This window comes from Eschrichtius robustus, chromosome 9 (assembly GCF_028021215.1).
Source record: "Eschrichtius robustus isolate mEscRob2 chromosome 9, mEscRob2.pri, whole genome shotgun sequence".
Classification (NCBI taxonomy): domain Eukaryota; kingdom Metazoa; phylum Chordata; class Mammalia; order Artiodactyla; family Eschrichtiidae; genus Eschrichtius; species Eschrichtius robustus.
This window is the reverse complement of record NC_090832.1, coordinates 72828472-72847483: the sequence shown is the minus strand read 5'-3', so window position 1 is coordinate 72847483 and position 19012 is coordinate 72828472. Positions and strand designations below refer to the sequence as shown.

Below are 19012 nucleotides of genomic sequence, written 5' to 3'. Positions count from 1 at the left end.
TGGCCAAGGCTGTTTATGGAGAGAGCAAGTAGATGAGCCTTAACATATGGGCTGGTGCGCCCACACCTGCACAAGGCTCCACTCAGGGTCAGACAGTGGGGCTGAGAAGAGGGGGGTCAGGCCATAGGCAGTCAAGGGGGTGCAGCTCTCATCCCTCCACCATCTTCCTGCGTGGAACTCTGAGGAGTTCAAGAATCCTGAATTCGAACCTAGCCTTCTAGGACATTATGAAAGTATATTTCAAGGTACAGCGTAGAACATATTTTATTTAGCAGTTATTTGTCTGATTTATAACTTTCACGTATTTAGACATATAGATGGGGGTCTCATATTGTATTACCACTCTGGGTCCCAGGAAGGTCTAGAGGAAGGGATAAGGAGATCATTTGAACCTTCATTTCTTCTTGGGGGTGAGCCTAGGTCCTTTGATCCTTCGTTGGTCCAGTACTGGATTAGGCGTTCCGGGATAACTCTGGGACGGTACCCTTAGCTGTAATCTGGTCTAAGCTTTGCCCTGGCAACGATGCACTCTTAAGTTTATGTGCATACCGAGCTACCATGGTGATAGATGGAAAGATTTAGTGACCAGGGTCTTTGGGAGCAAGAGGGACAAGGGAAGAAGAGAATTGGATGAAACTGTGGCCAAAATGATTTCTTAGGATTCTATGTGAATTTTAGTTTTCCACTAACCACTGATTATTCGATGTAGGACCTTCACATCCTAAGGTCTGGAGTAAATCTTTCTGCCCCTACTTAAATATTTTTAGGTTAAAAAAAAAGAGCATAATTAGGATAATAAGTTGCTTTATTAGGATTAATTCCTGACATCTCTGTAAATGCTGTTTTACAAAAGAGAGGGAATTATGAAACAAAGTCTACTCTGGCATGCTGTTTACATCCGAAAGAAAATTTACAAGTGAAAATGTTCATGCTTTCAGAACTTCTATAACAAGATCTTCCAATCCAAGTGGTATTATTTTTCTCTGTATACAAATAATATTTCCTGAGCTTAAGGTATTAATTTCAAATATTTCCCGTATTTATAGAAATACTTGATTCCTTTTGTTTACTTGTATTTTAGTACCACAAGCTTGGCATCTTCAGTTTTTCACTTAAACTAATTTTCCAGATAATCAGAACTTACACCCTTAAACCTAAGTTTATTTTTTGTTTTAATCATTTTTTGACCATTGAAATGTTCTATAATTCATATACACATGAATTTTGTTTGTGTATATATAATTCACATATACAGGGACACAAGAATGTATATTTTTCCTGCCTTTATCAAAGAAATATTTCTAAGTTACTGAATAGTGCTGGTATTGTTAAACCTTAAATATTTGAGTTTCAGGACTTTTCCATTCTGTAAGAAAAGAATTTAGAATGAGCTTTGTTGATTATCAAATATCTTTCACATCTACAATTTAATTATATAGCTGTTATAGGCTTAAAGGATGGAATTATTTTAAAAAGTACATTTAAGAAGAAATAAACTAGACTTTAATTTCTTAGACTATAATGGTTTTAACATGCTATAACAACAGATATGAGAAAATAACACTCATTTTATAGAGCTTATTTTTCAAATTACAGAAGTACTTACAGGTTTTAGAAAATGGATATCATAGGAAACAAAATGGAAAAAACTAACACTATAAGATTTTCAAAATACTGATGAATTTTTAAAATGTCATAGGCCTGTTAGTGAAACGCAAGCTCACTAAAGAGCAAAGCAGAGCCTGTGTTTTCGCGTGGTAGGTCTGAGAGTACTTCTTATTTAATTTATTCATCACTAAGAGAAGACGAATCACTTTCTAGGTTTGTACTACAGAAAGTGCCAGTTAATTTCCAAGGAAGATGTGACTCATGATACGAAGCTTTTCTGCTTGATGCTGCCACCAAGCATACATCTTCAGGTGCCAACGGGGCAACATGTTTACTTCAAGCTAACTATTACAGGTAAGGCAAGCAGAGGCTTTGCGGAAACATTTTCTTCTTTTATAAGCAGTTCGGAATCAGTAGTAATCTCTCGAGGAAGCACCCATTTAGGTTATAAATAAAATGTTTCTGGGCAGCTAGACTTAGTGATAGCCAGATTCTAGGTTTGTGGATGCAGTGATCCTACTTGTGGGAACTATAGCTGTGCTGCATCACTGTATGAACAAAGAAGTTATCACTAGTCACAGAGGTAGTGCCACCAGCACTGTAATTTATTACTAACAAAGCCTTAAAGGAAAGAGGTGAGGGAGCACACAGATGGTCTTCCGTGAAGACAACTGCCAGAAACACACACTAACGTCTCTTATTTAGCCACTTAACAGGTTTGTCATTTAGGAAGTTGAATTTATAAACCTGAAAATGAGTGGATGATTATAAATGATTTCCTTGCAAGTGCCACTAGTATAAGAAGCTCTGTAAACATATTCCTTACTGTGTAAATTCATTTTCCCTCATTTTCATCCTAAAATTACCTCATTTACTTGTTTTAAATACCTTTCTTACCGATGTCTAACATCTTCTTAGTCTTTTGAAACTGCAGAAGATAACACTCCTAGCCTTTCCAGCAATCAGCCTCACAGACTACCAGCCAGGATTTGGTGAATATGGTCTATTATGACGGCACTGTTCAGTTTTTCTCTCCATCATCACTAATGCCACGTTATCATTCAATAGCTGGTATCTCCCCCAGTGTGGTTATTGTCAATGTCTTATAATTTACACATAGATTAATTTTTGTATATGTGATGGAACCATGTATAAAATTTTGGTCTTTCAAATATGTGGTGACTCCTCTTTCTTTGGAATTTGGCTAGCTAAAATATGACTTCTTATTCATTTTACCCTGTTTTTTATTATTATATTCTTAGAAGTAGTTGGATTAACATTCTTTTCAGTTACCAAAGTAATATATAAAATATTAAATTGTTAAAACAATTCGAAATATATAAAGTAAAAAGTGAAATTCTTCCCTTCCTGGAACTCAAATGATCCCACTGGCCATCGGTATCCATTGTTAAAAATTTGGTGTATGGGGACTTCCCTGGTGGTCCAGTGGTTAAGACTGCGTGCTTCCACTTCAGGGGGCACGGGTTTGATCCCTGATCGGAGAACTAAGATCCCGCATGCCATGTGGTGAGGCCAAAAATAAAAAATAAATAAAATAAAATAAAATATTTTAAAAATTTGGTGTATAATTAAAATTATTATGTAAGTACCTTCTTGCATCTCTGTGTAAACTTTTAATGCCATTTTTGTTGTGGCCTATTACAAAGCTTACATGCTGATGGTGTAGATGGTTGTCTAAGTTTATTAACATAAAACCCCATCACCTTATGCCACGCTTAATAAAAACAGGTTATTTATATTATGGGTAGATTACTGATTTGTTAAAATTATCTCAGCACACATAGGTTTAGGGTATATATACATGTACTACATACATATAGAACATAGAATTAAGTTCACATTAAGTGTATAGTTTTAAATATATGCTGATAGCATCATAAAGTTTGCATGCTTCATCTTCATTTAGATTTTCAGATTTGAATTTCTTTGTTGTGACTTTTTCCAGGTACTGAAATTGTGAAGCCATGTACACCTGTATCTGATCCCTTATTCTCAGAGCTCAAGGAACCAGTTCTTCCCAACAATAAATACATCTACTTTTTGATCAAAATCTACCCTGCTGGACTCTTCACGCCAGAGCTTGATCATCTTCAGATTGGTTAGTATATATATTTTTTAACCTAGATTGTGTTCTGGATTGGATCACAGGTTATACTTTCTTTTAGTTATTTCCCTGTGGGAGTCTGTCAAATATCTTAAACTCATCATGTCTGCAACCAAAGTCGTGTTCTCTTAGTCCCACCAACCTATCCTTGCTTTCATATTCCTCATCTGTTATTTGCGGCATCACTGTTCATCCTCGACCCAATCTGGAGACTCGAGTCATTCCTGAGTCTTCCCATTTTCTCCCTCCCAATCCAGTCAGTCACTAAGTTTTATTGAGTCTACCACTCAGTGACTTTTTAATCTTTCTTTTCTATCCCTTCTGCCACCTTCTTACATCAAGCCTTCATCATTTCTCTCTTAATCTGTAATTGGTCTCTCACAGGTGCCTCTAACTGGTATCTTTCTATTAATCTGCATTTTCCAGTTCTTTTTCCATACTGTCTTGATGATAGATTTAATCATGTTGCTCTGCAGCTTTGACGCCTTGGATGGGTCTCCATTACCTGAATAGCACAAGTATTTTGTATAGTGAGAGGTGAAGCTGGAAAAAGCATCCAAGTCTTTGCAGGCCATGAAGAGGACTTAATCAGTCCAGAAGTTTGACATCCTCATTCTTAGGTGCTTGAGATTTTTAGAATGCCTCTCTCTACCTGTCAAGTACCTTTTTTAAAATATTTTTTTAAAATATCACTTACTTTATGAAGCCTCCCTCCTCTTCTGAACCCCTCGGTAACTAACACTTTGTTCATTGATCTAGGATAAGAATAAATAATATTCCTTCTTTACAGGACTTTGAGTTTAAGGATAGATATGTCTTATCTTTGTATTTTCCATACCCAGCAGGGCAGCTAGCACATAACAGGCTCTCAATAAAAGTACTTTGAAAGAATTAATAAAGGGACTATAATGAAATCTACTAATATTTAGAGACACCCCCCCCTTCCTGTTTCTACTCCTTTTTCTGTGTCTTCAACTTTTCACTGCCTTTTGCCTAACAATAAAAGAGCTCTTCCCCTTTTAAGACAGTATTAGCAGTAATATCAAGTGAAGTAGATCACTAAAATTTGGAAATAGAGAAAATTTGTTGCTTTCTGGAAGTTAAGTTCAGCAGTCTACATATAATAGATGTGATGAGTCATCTTTGGTTACATAAATCAAAATATTGAACATAAATGTGAACCTAAAGAAGTTTGGAAAACCTACAGATCTAGTGAAGGTGATATCACCTTGTGAAGGACTGACAACATGATTGTAATATAGCAGGTGGAAACTTAACTGATGGTATTATAACCTGTCCATAGAGATTGCGTAACAGAGAGCAGCGTGGAGAGTCAGCATAGAGCATGGGAAAGGAAAGTCAAAATAGCAAGATCAGTGTTTTTTCAACTTCATCTAGGGGAACTAGTCATGGCACAGATACTGGTGCCACTTAGAGGGTTGTACACTGGCATGGCAGTGGTAACTCATGACGTCTCATTATGGCCTATGTGAGCTACCCTATAAAATTGTCCACTTCTTTGTTTCAATTCCATGCTCATCAAGTAACTTTTAAACGATTATTTTGCCCTTCCAAATGTTCCAAATATTTGGTCTTCCAATACTGGGAATGAGATGCCCTGGATGGGGCAAGTAATGCTCAGGTCACTAGATGCAGGTAGTCAGGCTGAAAATCCATTGCCATTCTGGCATGTGTGCTTTAATCTCTTGTGAACTTGATTAGCATCAAGTCCTTGCCTGAGTCTAATCAATTTTATGACATTGGAAGGACTGGACTGTGGACAAAAGTTATCAAGTTAATATCATTCTGTGAGGCTGCTTTAGTAAACAACCAGCTGACTTTTTCTTGAGGATGTTCTGATCTTATGGTCCCTTTCAAACTATAACAAGGAGCTTCTGTTACTTTCTAATGTTTAACTCATCAATTACTACAACATTCTTACTATCCTGCCATGGACAAAAAAGGGAAAAATTATGAGCATCCAAACATTTAAAAATAAACCAGAGCATTTGAAATTGTTTTTAAAATATGGTCAGCTTTATTTTTTATTTTTAAAGTTACATTGAAAATTTCTGAAAAGTCCTAAAGACAGTTCTCTTATATGAGTGGTACATAGCGATTATATCAACTGCATAGCAGAAAAGGGTTTATTCAACTGTTTTGATTGAAAATTTGTAAGTAGCATGCCCCAAGTATGGTTTCTGATCTTGCTTTGTCTTTATGGGAATTAAATGCAGAACAGCTCTTGTTTTAATTGATAGGTATTTTCAGAGATTTGATGGAGGCAAAGTTAGCACATTTACTAACAACATAAGATATTAGAATACATTTTTATTTCAATTTTCTCTCCTACTACGCTTATTACTGTGGTTAAGAATCAGTATGTAAGTAGTGAATATGTATTTTCCACCCTATACTGTGCAAGACAGGTATACTCGGACTCTGCTTTTGAAGTGCCTAGTTTTACTTTAGCAATCAAGCCTTTATTGATAATTTGTAGTTAAATACTTGGCAGTAGTTTGTATGTTAGAGACTCCAGTTGATTTGGGAAAATAATATTGGGAAATGAGTATAATGAAATCTCATTATTAATTTGATTATGATAATTTGAGTATAATGACATACTTGGGAGCCTAATGAGTATTCTCAAAACCCCTTACATTCCTTAAAAACTGAGATGTAGTCTGATAATTATGCAACCTGTTTCTCCTAGTGTTCTTAATTCAGCTAGGTTAACAGTCTCAGTTTTTTTTTCCTGATTTTATGTATATTTCATTGTTTAGGAGATTATGTTTCTGTAAGCAATCCCAAGGGCAATTTTAAAACATCCCAGTTCCAAGAATTGGAAGATCTCTTTTTATTGACAGCGGGAACAGACTTCACACCAATGGTTAAAGTACTGAGTTATGCTTTGACTAATATATCCAGTCTCAGGTATGTCATTTTGTCTTTAACTACTACCCCTTGTAAGACTGCTAGATTAGTGGAAGGTATTCTAAATCGATTAAATACCTAGTGGACCTCGACAGACATGTTATCCCTCAGTCATCATTTCTCACTCTTCTTCCTCCACTCAAAACTGTTTTATTTACTTGATTCCTTTATTTTTGATATTTTTGGTTACCTAATTGTCACTAAAAAAAATTCATGCTAGTTCACTTTTAGACTTTCCATTCATGCATATTTTTAATTCTATAATCGAAATAGTACTTTTTGAGTTGTTGTTGTTTTTTCTTTTAAGGAAAGTGAAGCTGATGTTCTTCAATAAAACAGAGGATGACATAATTTGGAGAAGCCAATTGGAGAAATTATCATTTAAGGATAAAAGGTATAAAAGTGGTACTAGCTCTGTTTTTAAATATTCATACAGGTTTAGTCAGTTGATACCCTGCCTCCTTTGGTTGGAATTTTTAACTGACCAGGAAACTCCTTCAAACAAAAATAATCACTAATTCTCTTTAAAAAAAAGGAAAAAAAAGCTAAATGTAAGTAATGTTAAGTAATGTCAGTACACCTCCCCCAAAGAAATAGTTTGATAAGGTCAATGTGACATCATATATGTATCAATAAAATATATACTGGGCTTTATGTTTATGTTATGTTGTTTATACTGAGTTAGGTTTCATTGAAAATGATCCAGTGTAGCCAATTTGGTAATTCAAGATTTTCTTGTTATAATGGGGACAGATCAAATAAATCTGGTGAGATAGGTTAAGCAAAAATAAGCAATTTTTTTTACTACAGGATTTCTTAGAGCCTTTACTATGCCAATGTCCATTGTGACTTTCCAAGAAGGGGATTCCTTCTGCATTGTTTAGCAAGATTCTCTTCATTTTTGTTCGTTTACATTAACACGTATTAAATATCACTAGTGGTCCTCAGTACACACTTTGGGAAATGCTGGTATAGGTAATAGAAAAAAGTCTGAGTCAGGCTGAATTCAGTGGTAAAATGAGGCAGCAAGGACAGCAAGGTGGCAATTTGTTTCATTGAAAAAAGAGCCCTAGCACAGTCCAAGGAAGTGAGATAATTTAACCACGCATATGCCCCATCTCCCCTAAAAAGATATGAAAGCAGTTGGAAATTCAAAACAAAATTCTCAGAAGAAGAATGAATTGGACAAGCTGTCATATTTCTGAAGCATTTTTGTAATCATTAAAAACTATTTCTAAGAACTGCAGAACGTCATAAGTCATACAAAATATCTGACGTAAGTATTTATGACAGTATGGAGTATGGTGGAGATAAAGTTCCAGACATTTTAAAAGTTAAAGACCTCAGAAATTCAGCTGTCCCAGGGGCTCCAGGTTATTCTGAACATTTTCTGAATATCCTCACTAAGGTGATGCCGTAATTCCTTCTAGTCTTTTCCTCCCTGTTGTCTCCCATCCTCCCCCTCTTTCTCTTTTAGTAAATAATTTGCACAAATGAAGGACGACCTGAATTTAACCATCGAAGTGTTTTCTTACATACTTAAAACATAAACCTAAGAATATGTACTATACTTCAGTAGTTGCATGGCAATTTAGAGCATAATTTAAAGAAATACAAATTCCTGGGTTTTTCAAGTGTCTTTTTCACTAATTTTCAAAGTAGAAAATCGGAAGCAGCATTTATCAAAAAGCCTAAAGACCTAAATTCTGGTTTTCAGCCTACCCTTTACTAGCTTGAAACTGTATTAAAAAATTACGTAGCTCTGTGGGCCTGTCCCTTTATTTTCAAAATAGAATAATGACATCTTTCCTACTTACTTCATAAGCCTGTTGTGAGGACTAGAGAAGATAGTGTAAATGCTTGGAAATTGTGAAGCCCTGCCTCAGATATTTGGATTGCTGCTATGAAGGACCTCTGTATACATGTGTTCTTGTGTTGACTGTTTGACCTCCTGTTTCCTAAACAAGCATTTAAAAGACTTTAAGCAGACATAGCTACACTTTCTTAGCTAGGTTTTTTTAAAAAAGTATTTCTGGCAGTTTTGGGACATGGTATTCTTCAAGATAGTTTGATTGTACAAGAAAAATTCATTTACTATTATTTCAGCTAACAGACATTGTGCTCTTAGTCTATCCATTGATGTTAAACTCGACATAAGAAGTAACGTGTATATGTATAACTGAATCACTTTGTTTTACACCTGAAACTAACACAACGTTGTTAATCAACTATGCTCCAATATAAAATAAAAAGTTAAAAAAAATTTAAAAAAAAAAAGAAAGAATTGGTAAAAAGGCATGTGTTGACAGCTTCTGAATATGAAGTGCCATTTAACAACGTCCCCTGTGTGTTTTGTTTTGTTTTGTCTTGCTTGGTCCACATAATTTGGGTTGGTGGAATTGCATAGGCTGCAGGATTGAGGATGAGGAAAGGGCCCTTTTTTTTTCACTTCTGGATGACTGGCTCTAAGTGAGTGAGACGCTCCAGTTTGCTGGGAGAGGTGAGAGTGTTTTGCCTCTGGCTTGCCTCTATCCTCTCTCTCCTGCTCCCTCTCTCTCTCCCTGCTCTCACCTGCCTGCTCCTGCTCCTGTGCGCTCTCTGCCCCCTCCCTTTCCTTCCACTTTCTGGAGGTACACCCTCCTTGCTGGGGGCCCTCTACTGGCACTGACTTCCAGCATCGGATAATCTGTGCCCCCTGGAGACTCGGGGTCAGACCCTCACTGGAAAACACAAAGGCCTTGGGGTCAGACCCTCACTGGGAAACACAGAGGCCTTGTGTATGTACGTGGCTTTGGAACATTTATCAGGAACCTTCCATATTCTCAGGTTTTATGCAGATAGAGGAGAAACCTAGTCTTAAAGGTTTACTGATGGCTGTCGGTAGTACTGTTCATTCAGAGCATAATTGTTGAGTCCCATACATAGAAGGAAAGTGAAACTTCAAATTTAATATAAGGTAGTTTTAATTTGTCACATCTGTCATTTAGTTAACATTTAAGGCTTAATTTTTTTTATCTGTTAAACCACGCTTTCCTACGTCTTGACTCTCCTATGTCACTGCTCGTTTTAGTAATAAAGTTTCTGATGGCAGAATGTGAAACTTGAACACATCTCCTTGGTTAAATTATTATTGGATTGTGACTATTAAAAAAAATAAGTTCTATAGTTAAAACAAATGAAATACCTTACTCTGTAGGATTAGGACACAGCTTTCCATTCAATCCTTTGCAGACCAAGGAGGGATAGGAAAAATGTATACTGAGACTGGTGTATTATCTAATATTTTCATTTTCAGCAAGCATGCTGTGCTTGTCCTCAGAGTTTATCCAAATAATATAGTTAGCAAAGGAAATTCTTTGAAACATTGTTGTATGATGGAAACTTATTAACCTTATTAACCTCGGGCAAGTCACTTGATCTGACGGAGCTTCAGTTTTTCCATCTGTAGAGCAAGGACATCAGTATCTCCGTCATAGGGTTATTTGGGAGTGGGGGCCATGAGATAGCAGATGTGGGTGCCTCGCCCAGAATTAGCATATTTGTAACTTTCATTTACTCATGAATTTCCTGTTAGCGTCTCCCAGGTGCCTGTATGGGGGTATAACAGGGAACAGGATATTGTGTTGGTTTATCTTCTCATGCAATCCAGGGAATGGATCTCTTCATTTTCCCATGTTGCTAAACTTAACAGAATTGCTGAAAATAGGTAGACCATTTGTACTCTTGTAGGATGTTTCTGTTTCAATTCACTTTTCATGTCATTAAGCATAAAATTTCAACGGAAAAAAAAAAGTTAGTTTGCCTGAATTTTATCCAAATATTTTATTACACTTGACTGTTAACTCCAGTAGAAGGTAAATATGTACAGCAGCAGGTGTAGCTAATTACTATATAAACTGAAATCCAAATTAGATTTCACTTATCTCTGTCTCGACTACTGAGCAGTGTTATGAGGCCTGGTTGACTCAGTCTTACACACTGGTACTCCCCCCTCCCCCAGTAGAATGCGCCCGCTCTGAGTTCTCTGCTTTTGCAGAATTCTTTTTGAGGTGCAGGACAGTTTGACAATGAGATTGACTTCTGGATGGCATTTTGTAATATATAAATATAATAAGTATTTTCCTTCCCTTTCAAAGCAGTCATGTTTGAAGATAATAACCTTATTTTAGTAAAGTTAGTAGCATATTGTTTTCTATAAATAGTAGAATTTGATGATTTGCTGATATTCCCCGTTTATAAAATTAATACATGTTTGTATAGAAAAATATATAAGGGAAAAGATCACCCATAATCTTACCATCCAAGGAACAACATTATGGTTTGTATCTTTCCATTCTCTCTCTTTCTCTCCTTCTCTCTCTCACTGACACACACATACACACAAGCACGCACGCACTTATACACTTAAATGCATACATTTTTGTTTTGTATTTTTAAATAATGTAGCCATACTGACTATACTGTTTATAACTACATTTTTAGTGAATTGTGTGTATTCTATGTATAGAATACTTTCAACCTGTGGTTCTCGACCTGGAATGATTCTGTTTCTCCCCGCCTGACACCCTGACACCCTAGGGGACATTTATGTCTCGAAACATTTTTGATCGTAACAACTGATGGAAGGGGTTCCCCTGGCACCTAGTGGGTAGAGACTGTTAAGAGCCTACAAGAATGCTGTTAAGAGCCTCCATTGCACAAGACAGCACAGGACAGCAAAGAATTATCCTGCCCAAACTGCCAGTTGTGCTAGTTGCGAAAACTCACACTACACCATGATTTTTAATAGCTGCATTGTACTTGGTCATTGAGTTCATACCATAATTTGTTTAACCAACCCTCTACTGTTTGACATAGTGAGTACACATTTTTCTGTACCTCTCTAACTATGCAGGATAAAGATTCACCAGAAGAATCACTAAGTCAAAGTGTACCAAGGCCTCTTGATCCATTTTGACAATAGCCTCTCGAAAGGTAAAGTTTTTCTATATTCTGGTGTCAGTTTGGGGACCAGCAATGTGTAAGTCCCATTTAAGACAGCAAAATCCAGTGATTCCAGAAGCACAAGTAAGTTAAATAAGGTGCTTGAATGCCTTTCTTTTTCCCCAGCCTGTGGGCCCCTAATCTGGACCCTATACCACTCTCTGTTCCTCCCAGATGTTCCTCCAGGGGTGGTGTTTTTTCGGGTTTTTTTAATTGAAGTATAGTTGATTTACAATATTGTGTTAGTTTCAGATGAACAGCAAATTGATTCAGATATATATTTTTTAGATTATTTTCCATTATAGGTTATTACAAGGTATTGAATACAGTTCCCAAAGTTTTTTGGGTTTTTTTAAAATTTATTTATGTTTTGGCTGCATTGGGTCTTCGTTGCTGCATGTGACCTTTCTCTAGTTGCGGCGAGCGGAGGCTACTCTTCATTGTGGTGCGTGGGCTTCTCGTTGCAGTGGCTTCTCTTGTTGCGGAGCATGGGCTGTAGGCACGTGGGCTTCGGTAGTTGCAGCACACAGGCTCAGTAGTTGCGGCACGCTGGCCCTAGGGCACGTGGGCTTCAGCACTTGTGGCTCGCGGGCTCTAGAGCGCAGGCTCAGTAGTTGTGGTGCATGGGCTTAGTTGCTCCACGGCATGTGGGATCTTCCCGGACCAGGGATCGAACCCATGTCCCCTGCATTGGCAGGCAGATTCTTAACCACTGCGCCACCAGGGAAGTCCCAGGGGTGTGTTTCTTGGAATGTGTTCCTTGAAATATTCATGTGTTCCCCCTAAAGGGCTCTATGATTAAATAAGTCTGAGAAATAATGTATACTATGTTATCTTCTTGAAGTTTAATATGAACTTAACATATTCAAAGCTTTGAGAAATTCTGAAGAAATCTATTTAACTTCTCTTAACCCAGTAGTCCCAAACTTATTTGACAGGTTAGCCTTTTGTTTTCATGGACGACCACTAACATTTGGAGGAGCACAAGTGTTTAATCAGATTCGTTTTGAGAAATATTTTTAACCCCTAGCTGTTTATTTTGTGAGCTGTTTTTCCCATGAGCAAATAGCAAGTTTTTCTGCAGATTCTAGTATTTTTCTTTAGCTAGAGAAACCAGGAAAAGCTGGGGCCCCAAATACTCTGAAATACTACTTTGTGGGCAGTGACAAGCCACTGAAGCTTTAGCAAAGAAGTTGTGAGATTGGATCTGGGTTTTTAGGAGAACTAGTATAAGAATGATGTGCCAGATAGATGAGGGTAAGCTTAGTAGAGCAGCATCTTAAACAAGAGATAGAAGGGCCAGTCCTGGAGTTGTGGCAGTAAAAATGGGAAGGCAGGGATATGTATGTGTAAGAAATAGGAAGGAGTGGGTCTGGGAAGCTGATTGCCCGGAGGAGGAGGGAATATGTTGTTGAATGACTTCAGTCTCTGCGTATGGTTTAGACTGAATGCATACGTTTATATTTCAAGATTTTTTTTATCTCAGGTCATTTATCAGCCTACTTTAAAGTAATTTTTTTTGGACAAGCTTGTTTACTTCCATTGACATTTAGACCTCATAGGCATTCATCAGAAGCAGGCCTCTCCCTCTCTCTCTCTCTGTCTCTCTCTCTCTCATGTTGCTTTGCACTTTATGGATTCTCGAAATTTATTTTCAGGTAACCTTTTCAAGAGTCCCAGTCCTTTCTGGCACTTCTGAAATCACAGGGCAGAAAGGAGTTTCAGGACGTTTGCCAGTGCATCCCCTCATGCCTCAAGGCTATAAATGCTTCAGACAGTAAGTTGCCCTTCAGAAAAATTCAGAAGCAACCATCCACAGTAACCATCTGTATCCTGATATGGTATAAGAAATCCTTCATTCATGTATTCTTGAGTCTTACCTTGGGATTGCTCCCGCTCCAGTGTAAGCTCTTTTCCAGTGCTGTGAAGGAGAAGATAAACAGGATAGCAGCCTCCTAACAATCCCCTGAAAATTGCATCCATGCCACCTGGTCACTTTTTCCATTGAGAGACCCAAAGGTATACCCAGGGGACCAATATGTGAATAAATACAAAATACATGAGGAATTTATACCAGTTATGTAAGGATCACAGTTATTTTTCACCCTTTAGTAGATGCCTGCAGAAAGCATGCCACTGATTAGGCTTTTTTTTTCTTTTTTTCTTTTTAAAGCATCTCACTAAAGGAAAATTAAGGTTTTTATTCAGATGACAAAGGACGCCAGTATTGATTTATATATCTTAGCAGTTTTATTCCAGTGACAGACTGATTGGAAATAGAGGCAGAGGAGACTATCTTTTATTCGTAATTTAACAAGGCAATTGCTACATTTTATTGCGTTGTCTATGTATAATTAGAAATGTCTTAAGATAGTGGTTCCACAGCTGCTTTTGGGTCCCCTTTGATAATCTGATGAAAAGTTATAGACCTTCTTCCCAGAAAAATGCCCTTACAAATTCACGTACATTTTTATATGTAATTTTCATAGATGCCAGCATATGACTTTGTTCTTCTGAGTATAGTGTTTGTTTTTAACCAATATGGCTTCTTGTTAAATAAATTCCTTTATTCATTCATCAAGTATTTTTTGCACACTTGCCTCAAGCCAGGCCTGGATACAGTATGAACAAGACAGGCAAGGACTCTGCCCTCATGGAACAGCAAACAAACATCACATTCCAGAATTATGTAATGCTATCTTAATTATAAGTGCTGGGAAGGAAAAAATGTTAGTGAAAGAAAGTATTTGGGGTACTGTTTTGTATAGGGTGGATTCCTGTTGCTGCTAAAGTGAAATGGGAACCTTGAAGGCAAGAAATAAAACACGTCTCTGTTGGGTTTTTAAATATAAAATCAGAATATTAGAATTGTAAGAGAGCATATAGTTTTCCCACCTTGTTCCACAGATGGACCTATAAGCCCTAGAGGCTGGGTCTGGTGAGAGCTGGGACGGGTTCTGTAGCCCCGGCTGGCGCCCTGAGCTGGTCTGTATGCTTGTGCTGTCCCGTCCGCTCTTGGGAGCGTTTACCCAGCTGCAGCCCAGCCACACGAGGACCACAGCTCCAGCCATGTCTTGCTTCTGTTCTGATGTTTGGCTCCCAGGGCCACCTCACGAGAGAAATTATTCACTTCAGCGTTTTCTTAAGACTGAGATTAACATATTACTCAAGTGGAAAATGCAGAAACACATTCGATCTGATGCTACTGAAAATGATAAGAACTAATTGTGTTTGCAAAAATGGAGCAAAGGGAGCAGGTACAGCTTAGAATTTTGAATTTGCTATGGCTGTTCATCAGCAGTTCACCTAACAGATTACAGAGCTGTGGGAAGAAATGGTCTGTTGTTCCCTTGTGAGACTTGGTTTGATGTGCTTCTTTCTGATTGTAATTCTGTACCCTTTCTTTTCTTTGAAATGTTTCACTCCATAGTGTTTGAGTGCCTCCTGTGTGATGGCCACTAGGGGTGCAGTGATAACCCAAGCAAACATTGTCCCTGCTCTCACGGAGTTTCTGGTCTAATGGGGAAGGTAGACATTACTAGAATAATCATCTTGGTGGCCACATATTTACAGCCTGATAGAAAGGCTATAAGGAAGAGGAAAAGGGAAACATTTCTACAACACGTGTAATTACGAAAGGGCTCCAGACTGGTGGGGCTGCAGTGCTTCCCTGGAAATGATGCTTGAGCTAAGAAACTGAACAGTGGGGCGTGGTAGAAACATTACAGAAGGAGAAAGAGAACAGGCAGGGTGTGGCAGTGGAGGCTGAGAGAAGCAGAGCACAGAGTTAGGAGCTAGGATTGGGGAGAATTTGGACGTGGAGGGTGAGGCAGATCAGTCCCGGGTTTCTGCCCGGGATTTGCGCAACCAAACGGACTGTGGTGCCATTCACAGCAGTGACATTGGGTGTGGCACAGGGATACTGTAAGTCAAGGTTGAAGCCATGAAGACAGTAACAGTAAGAAGTCAGATAGGCCGTTGGTTATCGGGGTCAAGGACTCATTGGAGGGGTTTGAGTCAGAGATGAAAATGCACATGTCACTGGTCGTTGCTCTTTGCTGTGCTTTATACAAGCAAATTATTAACAAAAATGTGGAGTTCTCTGAGATCCTTTAGAGCTCTCTTTCTAATGAGTTCAATAGAAAATGTCAAATTATTCTCTTATCTGTAGCAAAAGTTTATCTTTAGTAAATGTGGATTTACCTGTATGTTTTTGCGAAATGTTTGTTTACGTTCTGTTCTAGTGCTTTTCTAGCAAGCGTGTCAACCTTCATATATTCATTTGTTCTCCAGGGGAGAAAAAGATGCGTTAGTGAACTGGAAACATGTTCATAATATATTTAATGTAATAGACTTTAAAAAAATGTTTCTTTTCTCCAGATTTGACCTTGAATTTGTTCTCTCAGCACCTACTTCTGAATGGAACGGCAAACGGGGATACATTTCACCAGCTCTGCTTTCTGAATTTTTGAAAAGAAGTTTAAACACATCCAAAGTCCTCATCTGCATTTGTGGGCCAATGCCATTTACAGAACAAGGAATGAAGTGAGTAGCAACGTGGTAGGAGAGAGAATCCCAGCACCGTGAAATGACGACTTCCTATAAACAGCAGTTGACGTGGCTCTCATTTCTTCCTATTCATATGAACCTGCACTTCAGTAGTATGTCACAGCGTAAGAAAATAATAACAAAGTGTTTAATCTGCGTGCAGGTGAAGCGTCGGAGGCCCGGATTATGCACAGAGTTAGACATGAACACAAAAGTCAGACACAGCCAGCTCTTGATGGCCTCTGGTAGTGGCTGGTAGTGTGGACACTTTCACAAGATTGGTGCCAGATAGTTTTGGGGACACTAGATTCAACCTCCTCTTCCACCAAAGCTTCATAATATATAATAATTTTTTAAAAATATATCATAATAAGCAGTGTTCATCTCATTGTAGCTTTTGATCTTCCATCATTCTCTGCAACTGGGTGAGCATTAATCGATAACACAGTGAGAGAAAGCCAAACAGCAAGACAAAAATCAAGACTAGAGCATAAATAAGCCAAGACCAAGAGTTGAACTCCGCACAAAGAACAACCAGTGGTAGTGATCGTCTTATTTAAAAATCACCTTGATCTTATTTAACTCTAAAATGACACTTTAAAATATTTGGTTAGATATAGCCACTATTGGGTTTCTAGATGATTTTAAAATATGACTGCCTTAAATGCCCTGCATTTCCTTATTTGGTATATGACTGAACCTAACATTTGCTAGGTAATTTTCTCTCTTGCTATTTTTTTTGGGTTCAGATGGCGAGAGGCTTGCGTGCCGCACCACGTTGGCCCTCGTAACTCCTGTGCCGTCCTGTCCCTTTGTCTGAACGTGTGTGTCAGCTCTGGAAGCTGCCACTTTGGGTTGGAATCCCAGCTCCACCACTTACAGTCATCCTACAATCATCAGCTAAGTGTCCTAGGGCCAAAACCTTCTAAGCTTTAGTGCACTCGCCTATCCGAGGGAATAAATGATAATATTTATGCATGTGAAATGCTTAGCATAGTGACTACAAAGAATGAGTACTAAGTAAATGTTTATACTTTCAGCAGCATTTTATTTATTTATTTTTTCACCTCCTTTTTTTTTGGCCATGCCACATGGCTTGCAGGATCTTAGTTCCCCAACCAGGGGTCGAACCCATGCTCCCTGCAGTGGAAATGTGGAGTCCTAACCACTGGACCACCAGGGAAGTTCCCTTCAGCAGTATTTTAAACAGAGCTACTTTTAAGATTTCAGTCTCCATTTACAGTATTTTCCAAGTTGAATTATACTTAAGCACTATTTCTGCTTCTCCTGTTCAGTGGGGGAAAATTAAGATAGAATGCTAGGGGATCAACTCCTTACTTCAAAAACTGGTGAATGAAGAGGAAGAAAACAAGCATTTATTCTCCCTTTTCTGTATGAGTTATACTACTGGATAACCACATAATAGATGAGCAGAAGTTATTCTTTATAGAATTCCTCGGCTGATAAACGAATAAAGAATGATAGAAGTAGAATATCACCAACTTCGGTCCCTAATGAAACTAGTAGATCTGTACCTAGATCACCAGTGGTGGTTAGCATCCAGAAAGAGAGGCAACCCGGTATTATGTGCTTCCTGATGAAAGAGCACTATGAAGTAGTCTTGTCAAAAAGAATTGAACCTGTATCTGATTAAGCCTCTCGATCCAATTATTAAATTTGGGGAGATAAAAGGAAAAAGGAACATATTATTAAAGTAAACCACAGGGATGCAGCAAAATGAGAACCGTGGGAGACACAACACTTAAAAATATGATTTTGTCAACAAATAAATTGCAGGACAGAGAGAGAGAGAGAGAGAGAGAGAGATGGAGGGGATGCTACAGATCAAAAAATACCCAAAAGACATATAAACCAATCACAGTGAGTAGACTTTAATTGGATCTTGATTCAAACAAACTTTAAAAAATTACAGCATTTATGAGACAATTGAAAATGTGAACACTTACTAGATATTAGATGATATTAAGGAATTACTGTTAATTTTTTAGAAGTGATAATTGTGGAGTTTTTTAGAACACACATGCTAAATAGGAAAAATGAAAAAATACTATGGTTACGATGGTAAACTTTGATCTTACTTCTTTATTTTTAAACATCTTCCCTAAGAAACATGTGCTTTTTATTTGTTTTTCAGGTTGCTGCATGATTTGAACTTTTCCAAAGATGAGATCCATAGTTTTACAGCATAATGAAGAGCTGTCATTCAACTGTTTTAGCTAAATTTGTGATTATTTAGCGTTTTTTAAAAGAACATTTTTGTATATAGGTTAACTAGAATCCAGATTTTAGTTTCTTAAGTGAAATCAAATGTTTCTTCACTATAGATACCTTGTTGACTTTATTTTGTACCATAACTTATTTTACTACTGATATTTGTCCTGGAAGGTCAATCGTGGCAAGTATATACAGGATTCTTTGTTATGAATCACAAAGTTCCTTACCATTTAAACTGTATCACTGTTCTACAATAAGCTCTTGTGTTTTATGACATGATAAAGCAAAGGATCATTTTGATCACATTTCTATGCTGTAAGATGTCTGATTAGCAATAAGATTAAATTTTACATTGCACTGTAAACTCAGGAAATGATCATTTATGTCCTTGTTCTTACTATGAAAACATGGGATGTTATAACTTATTAAGTGATCCAAACATTTTGTGTGTCTATGGCCTTGATACAGAGTAGAATAAAAAATATTCTTAAGTACTTTTTAATCTTTGTGGTAGAAATGTGTTTGAGTGCAACAGTATGGGTTAGTGTCTATGGGAAATTTTAAAAGCAGCAATAAAAG

At 37.5% G+C, this 19012-nt stretch overlaps 1 protein-coding gene across 1 annotated transcript in view; it reads left to right on the top strand.

The window, feature by feature from the left end:
* LOC137769155 (cytochrome b5 reductase 4-like) overlaps positions 1-18415 on the top strand; it is a 42545-nt gene extending 24130 nt beyond the window's left edge. The window contains exons 9-14 of the mRNA XM_068550851.1: positions 1822-1962; positions 3575-3727; positions 6517-6667; positions 6975-7061; positions 16031-16195; positions 18354-18415. Coding sequence (XP_068406952.1) covers positions 1822-1962; positions 3575-3727; positions 6517-6667; positions 6975-7061; positions 16031-16195; positions 18354-18408 — 752 coding nt within the window. The 3' untranslated portion in view covers positions 18409-18415. The remainder of the gene's footprint in view (positions 1-1821; positions 1963-3574; positions 3728-6516; positions 6668-6974; positions 7062-16030; positions 16196-18353) is intronic.
* Positions 18416-19012: the final 597 nt, after the last annotated feature.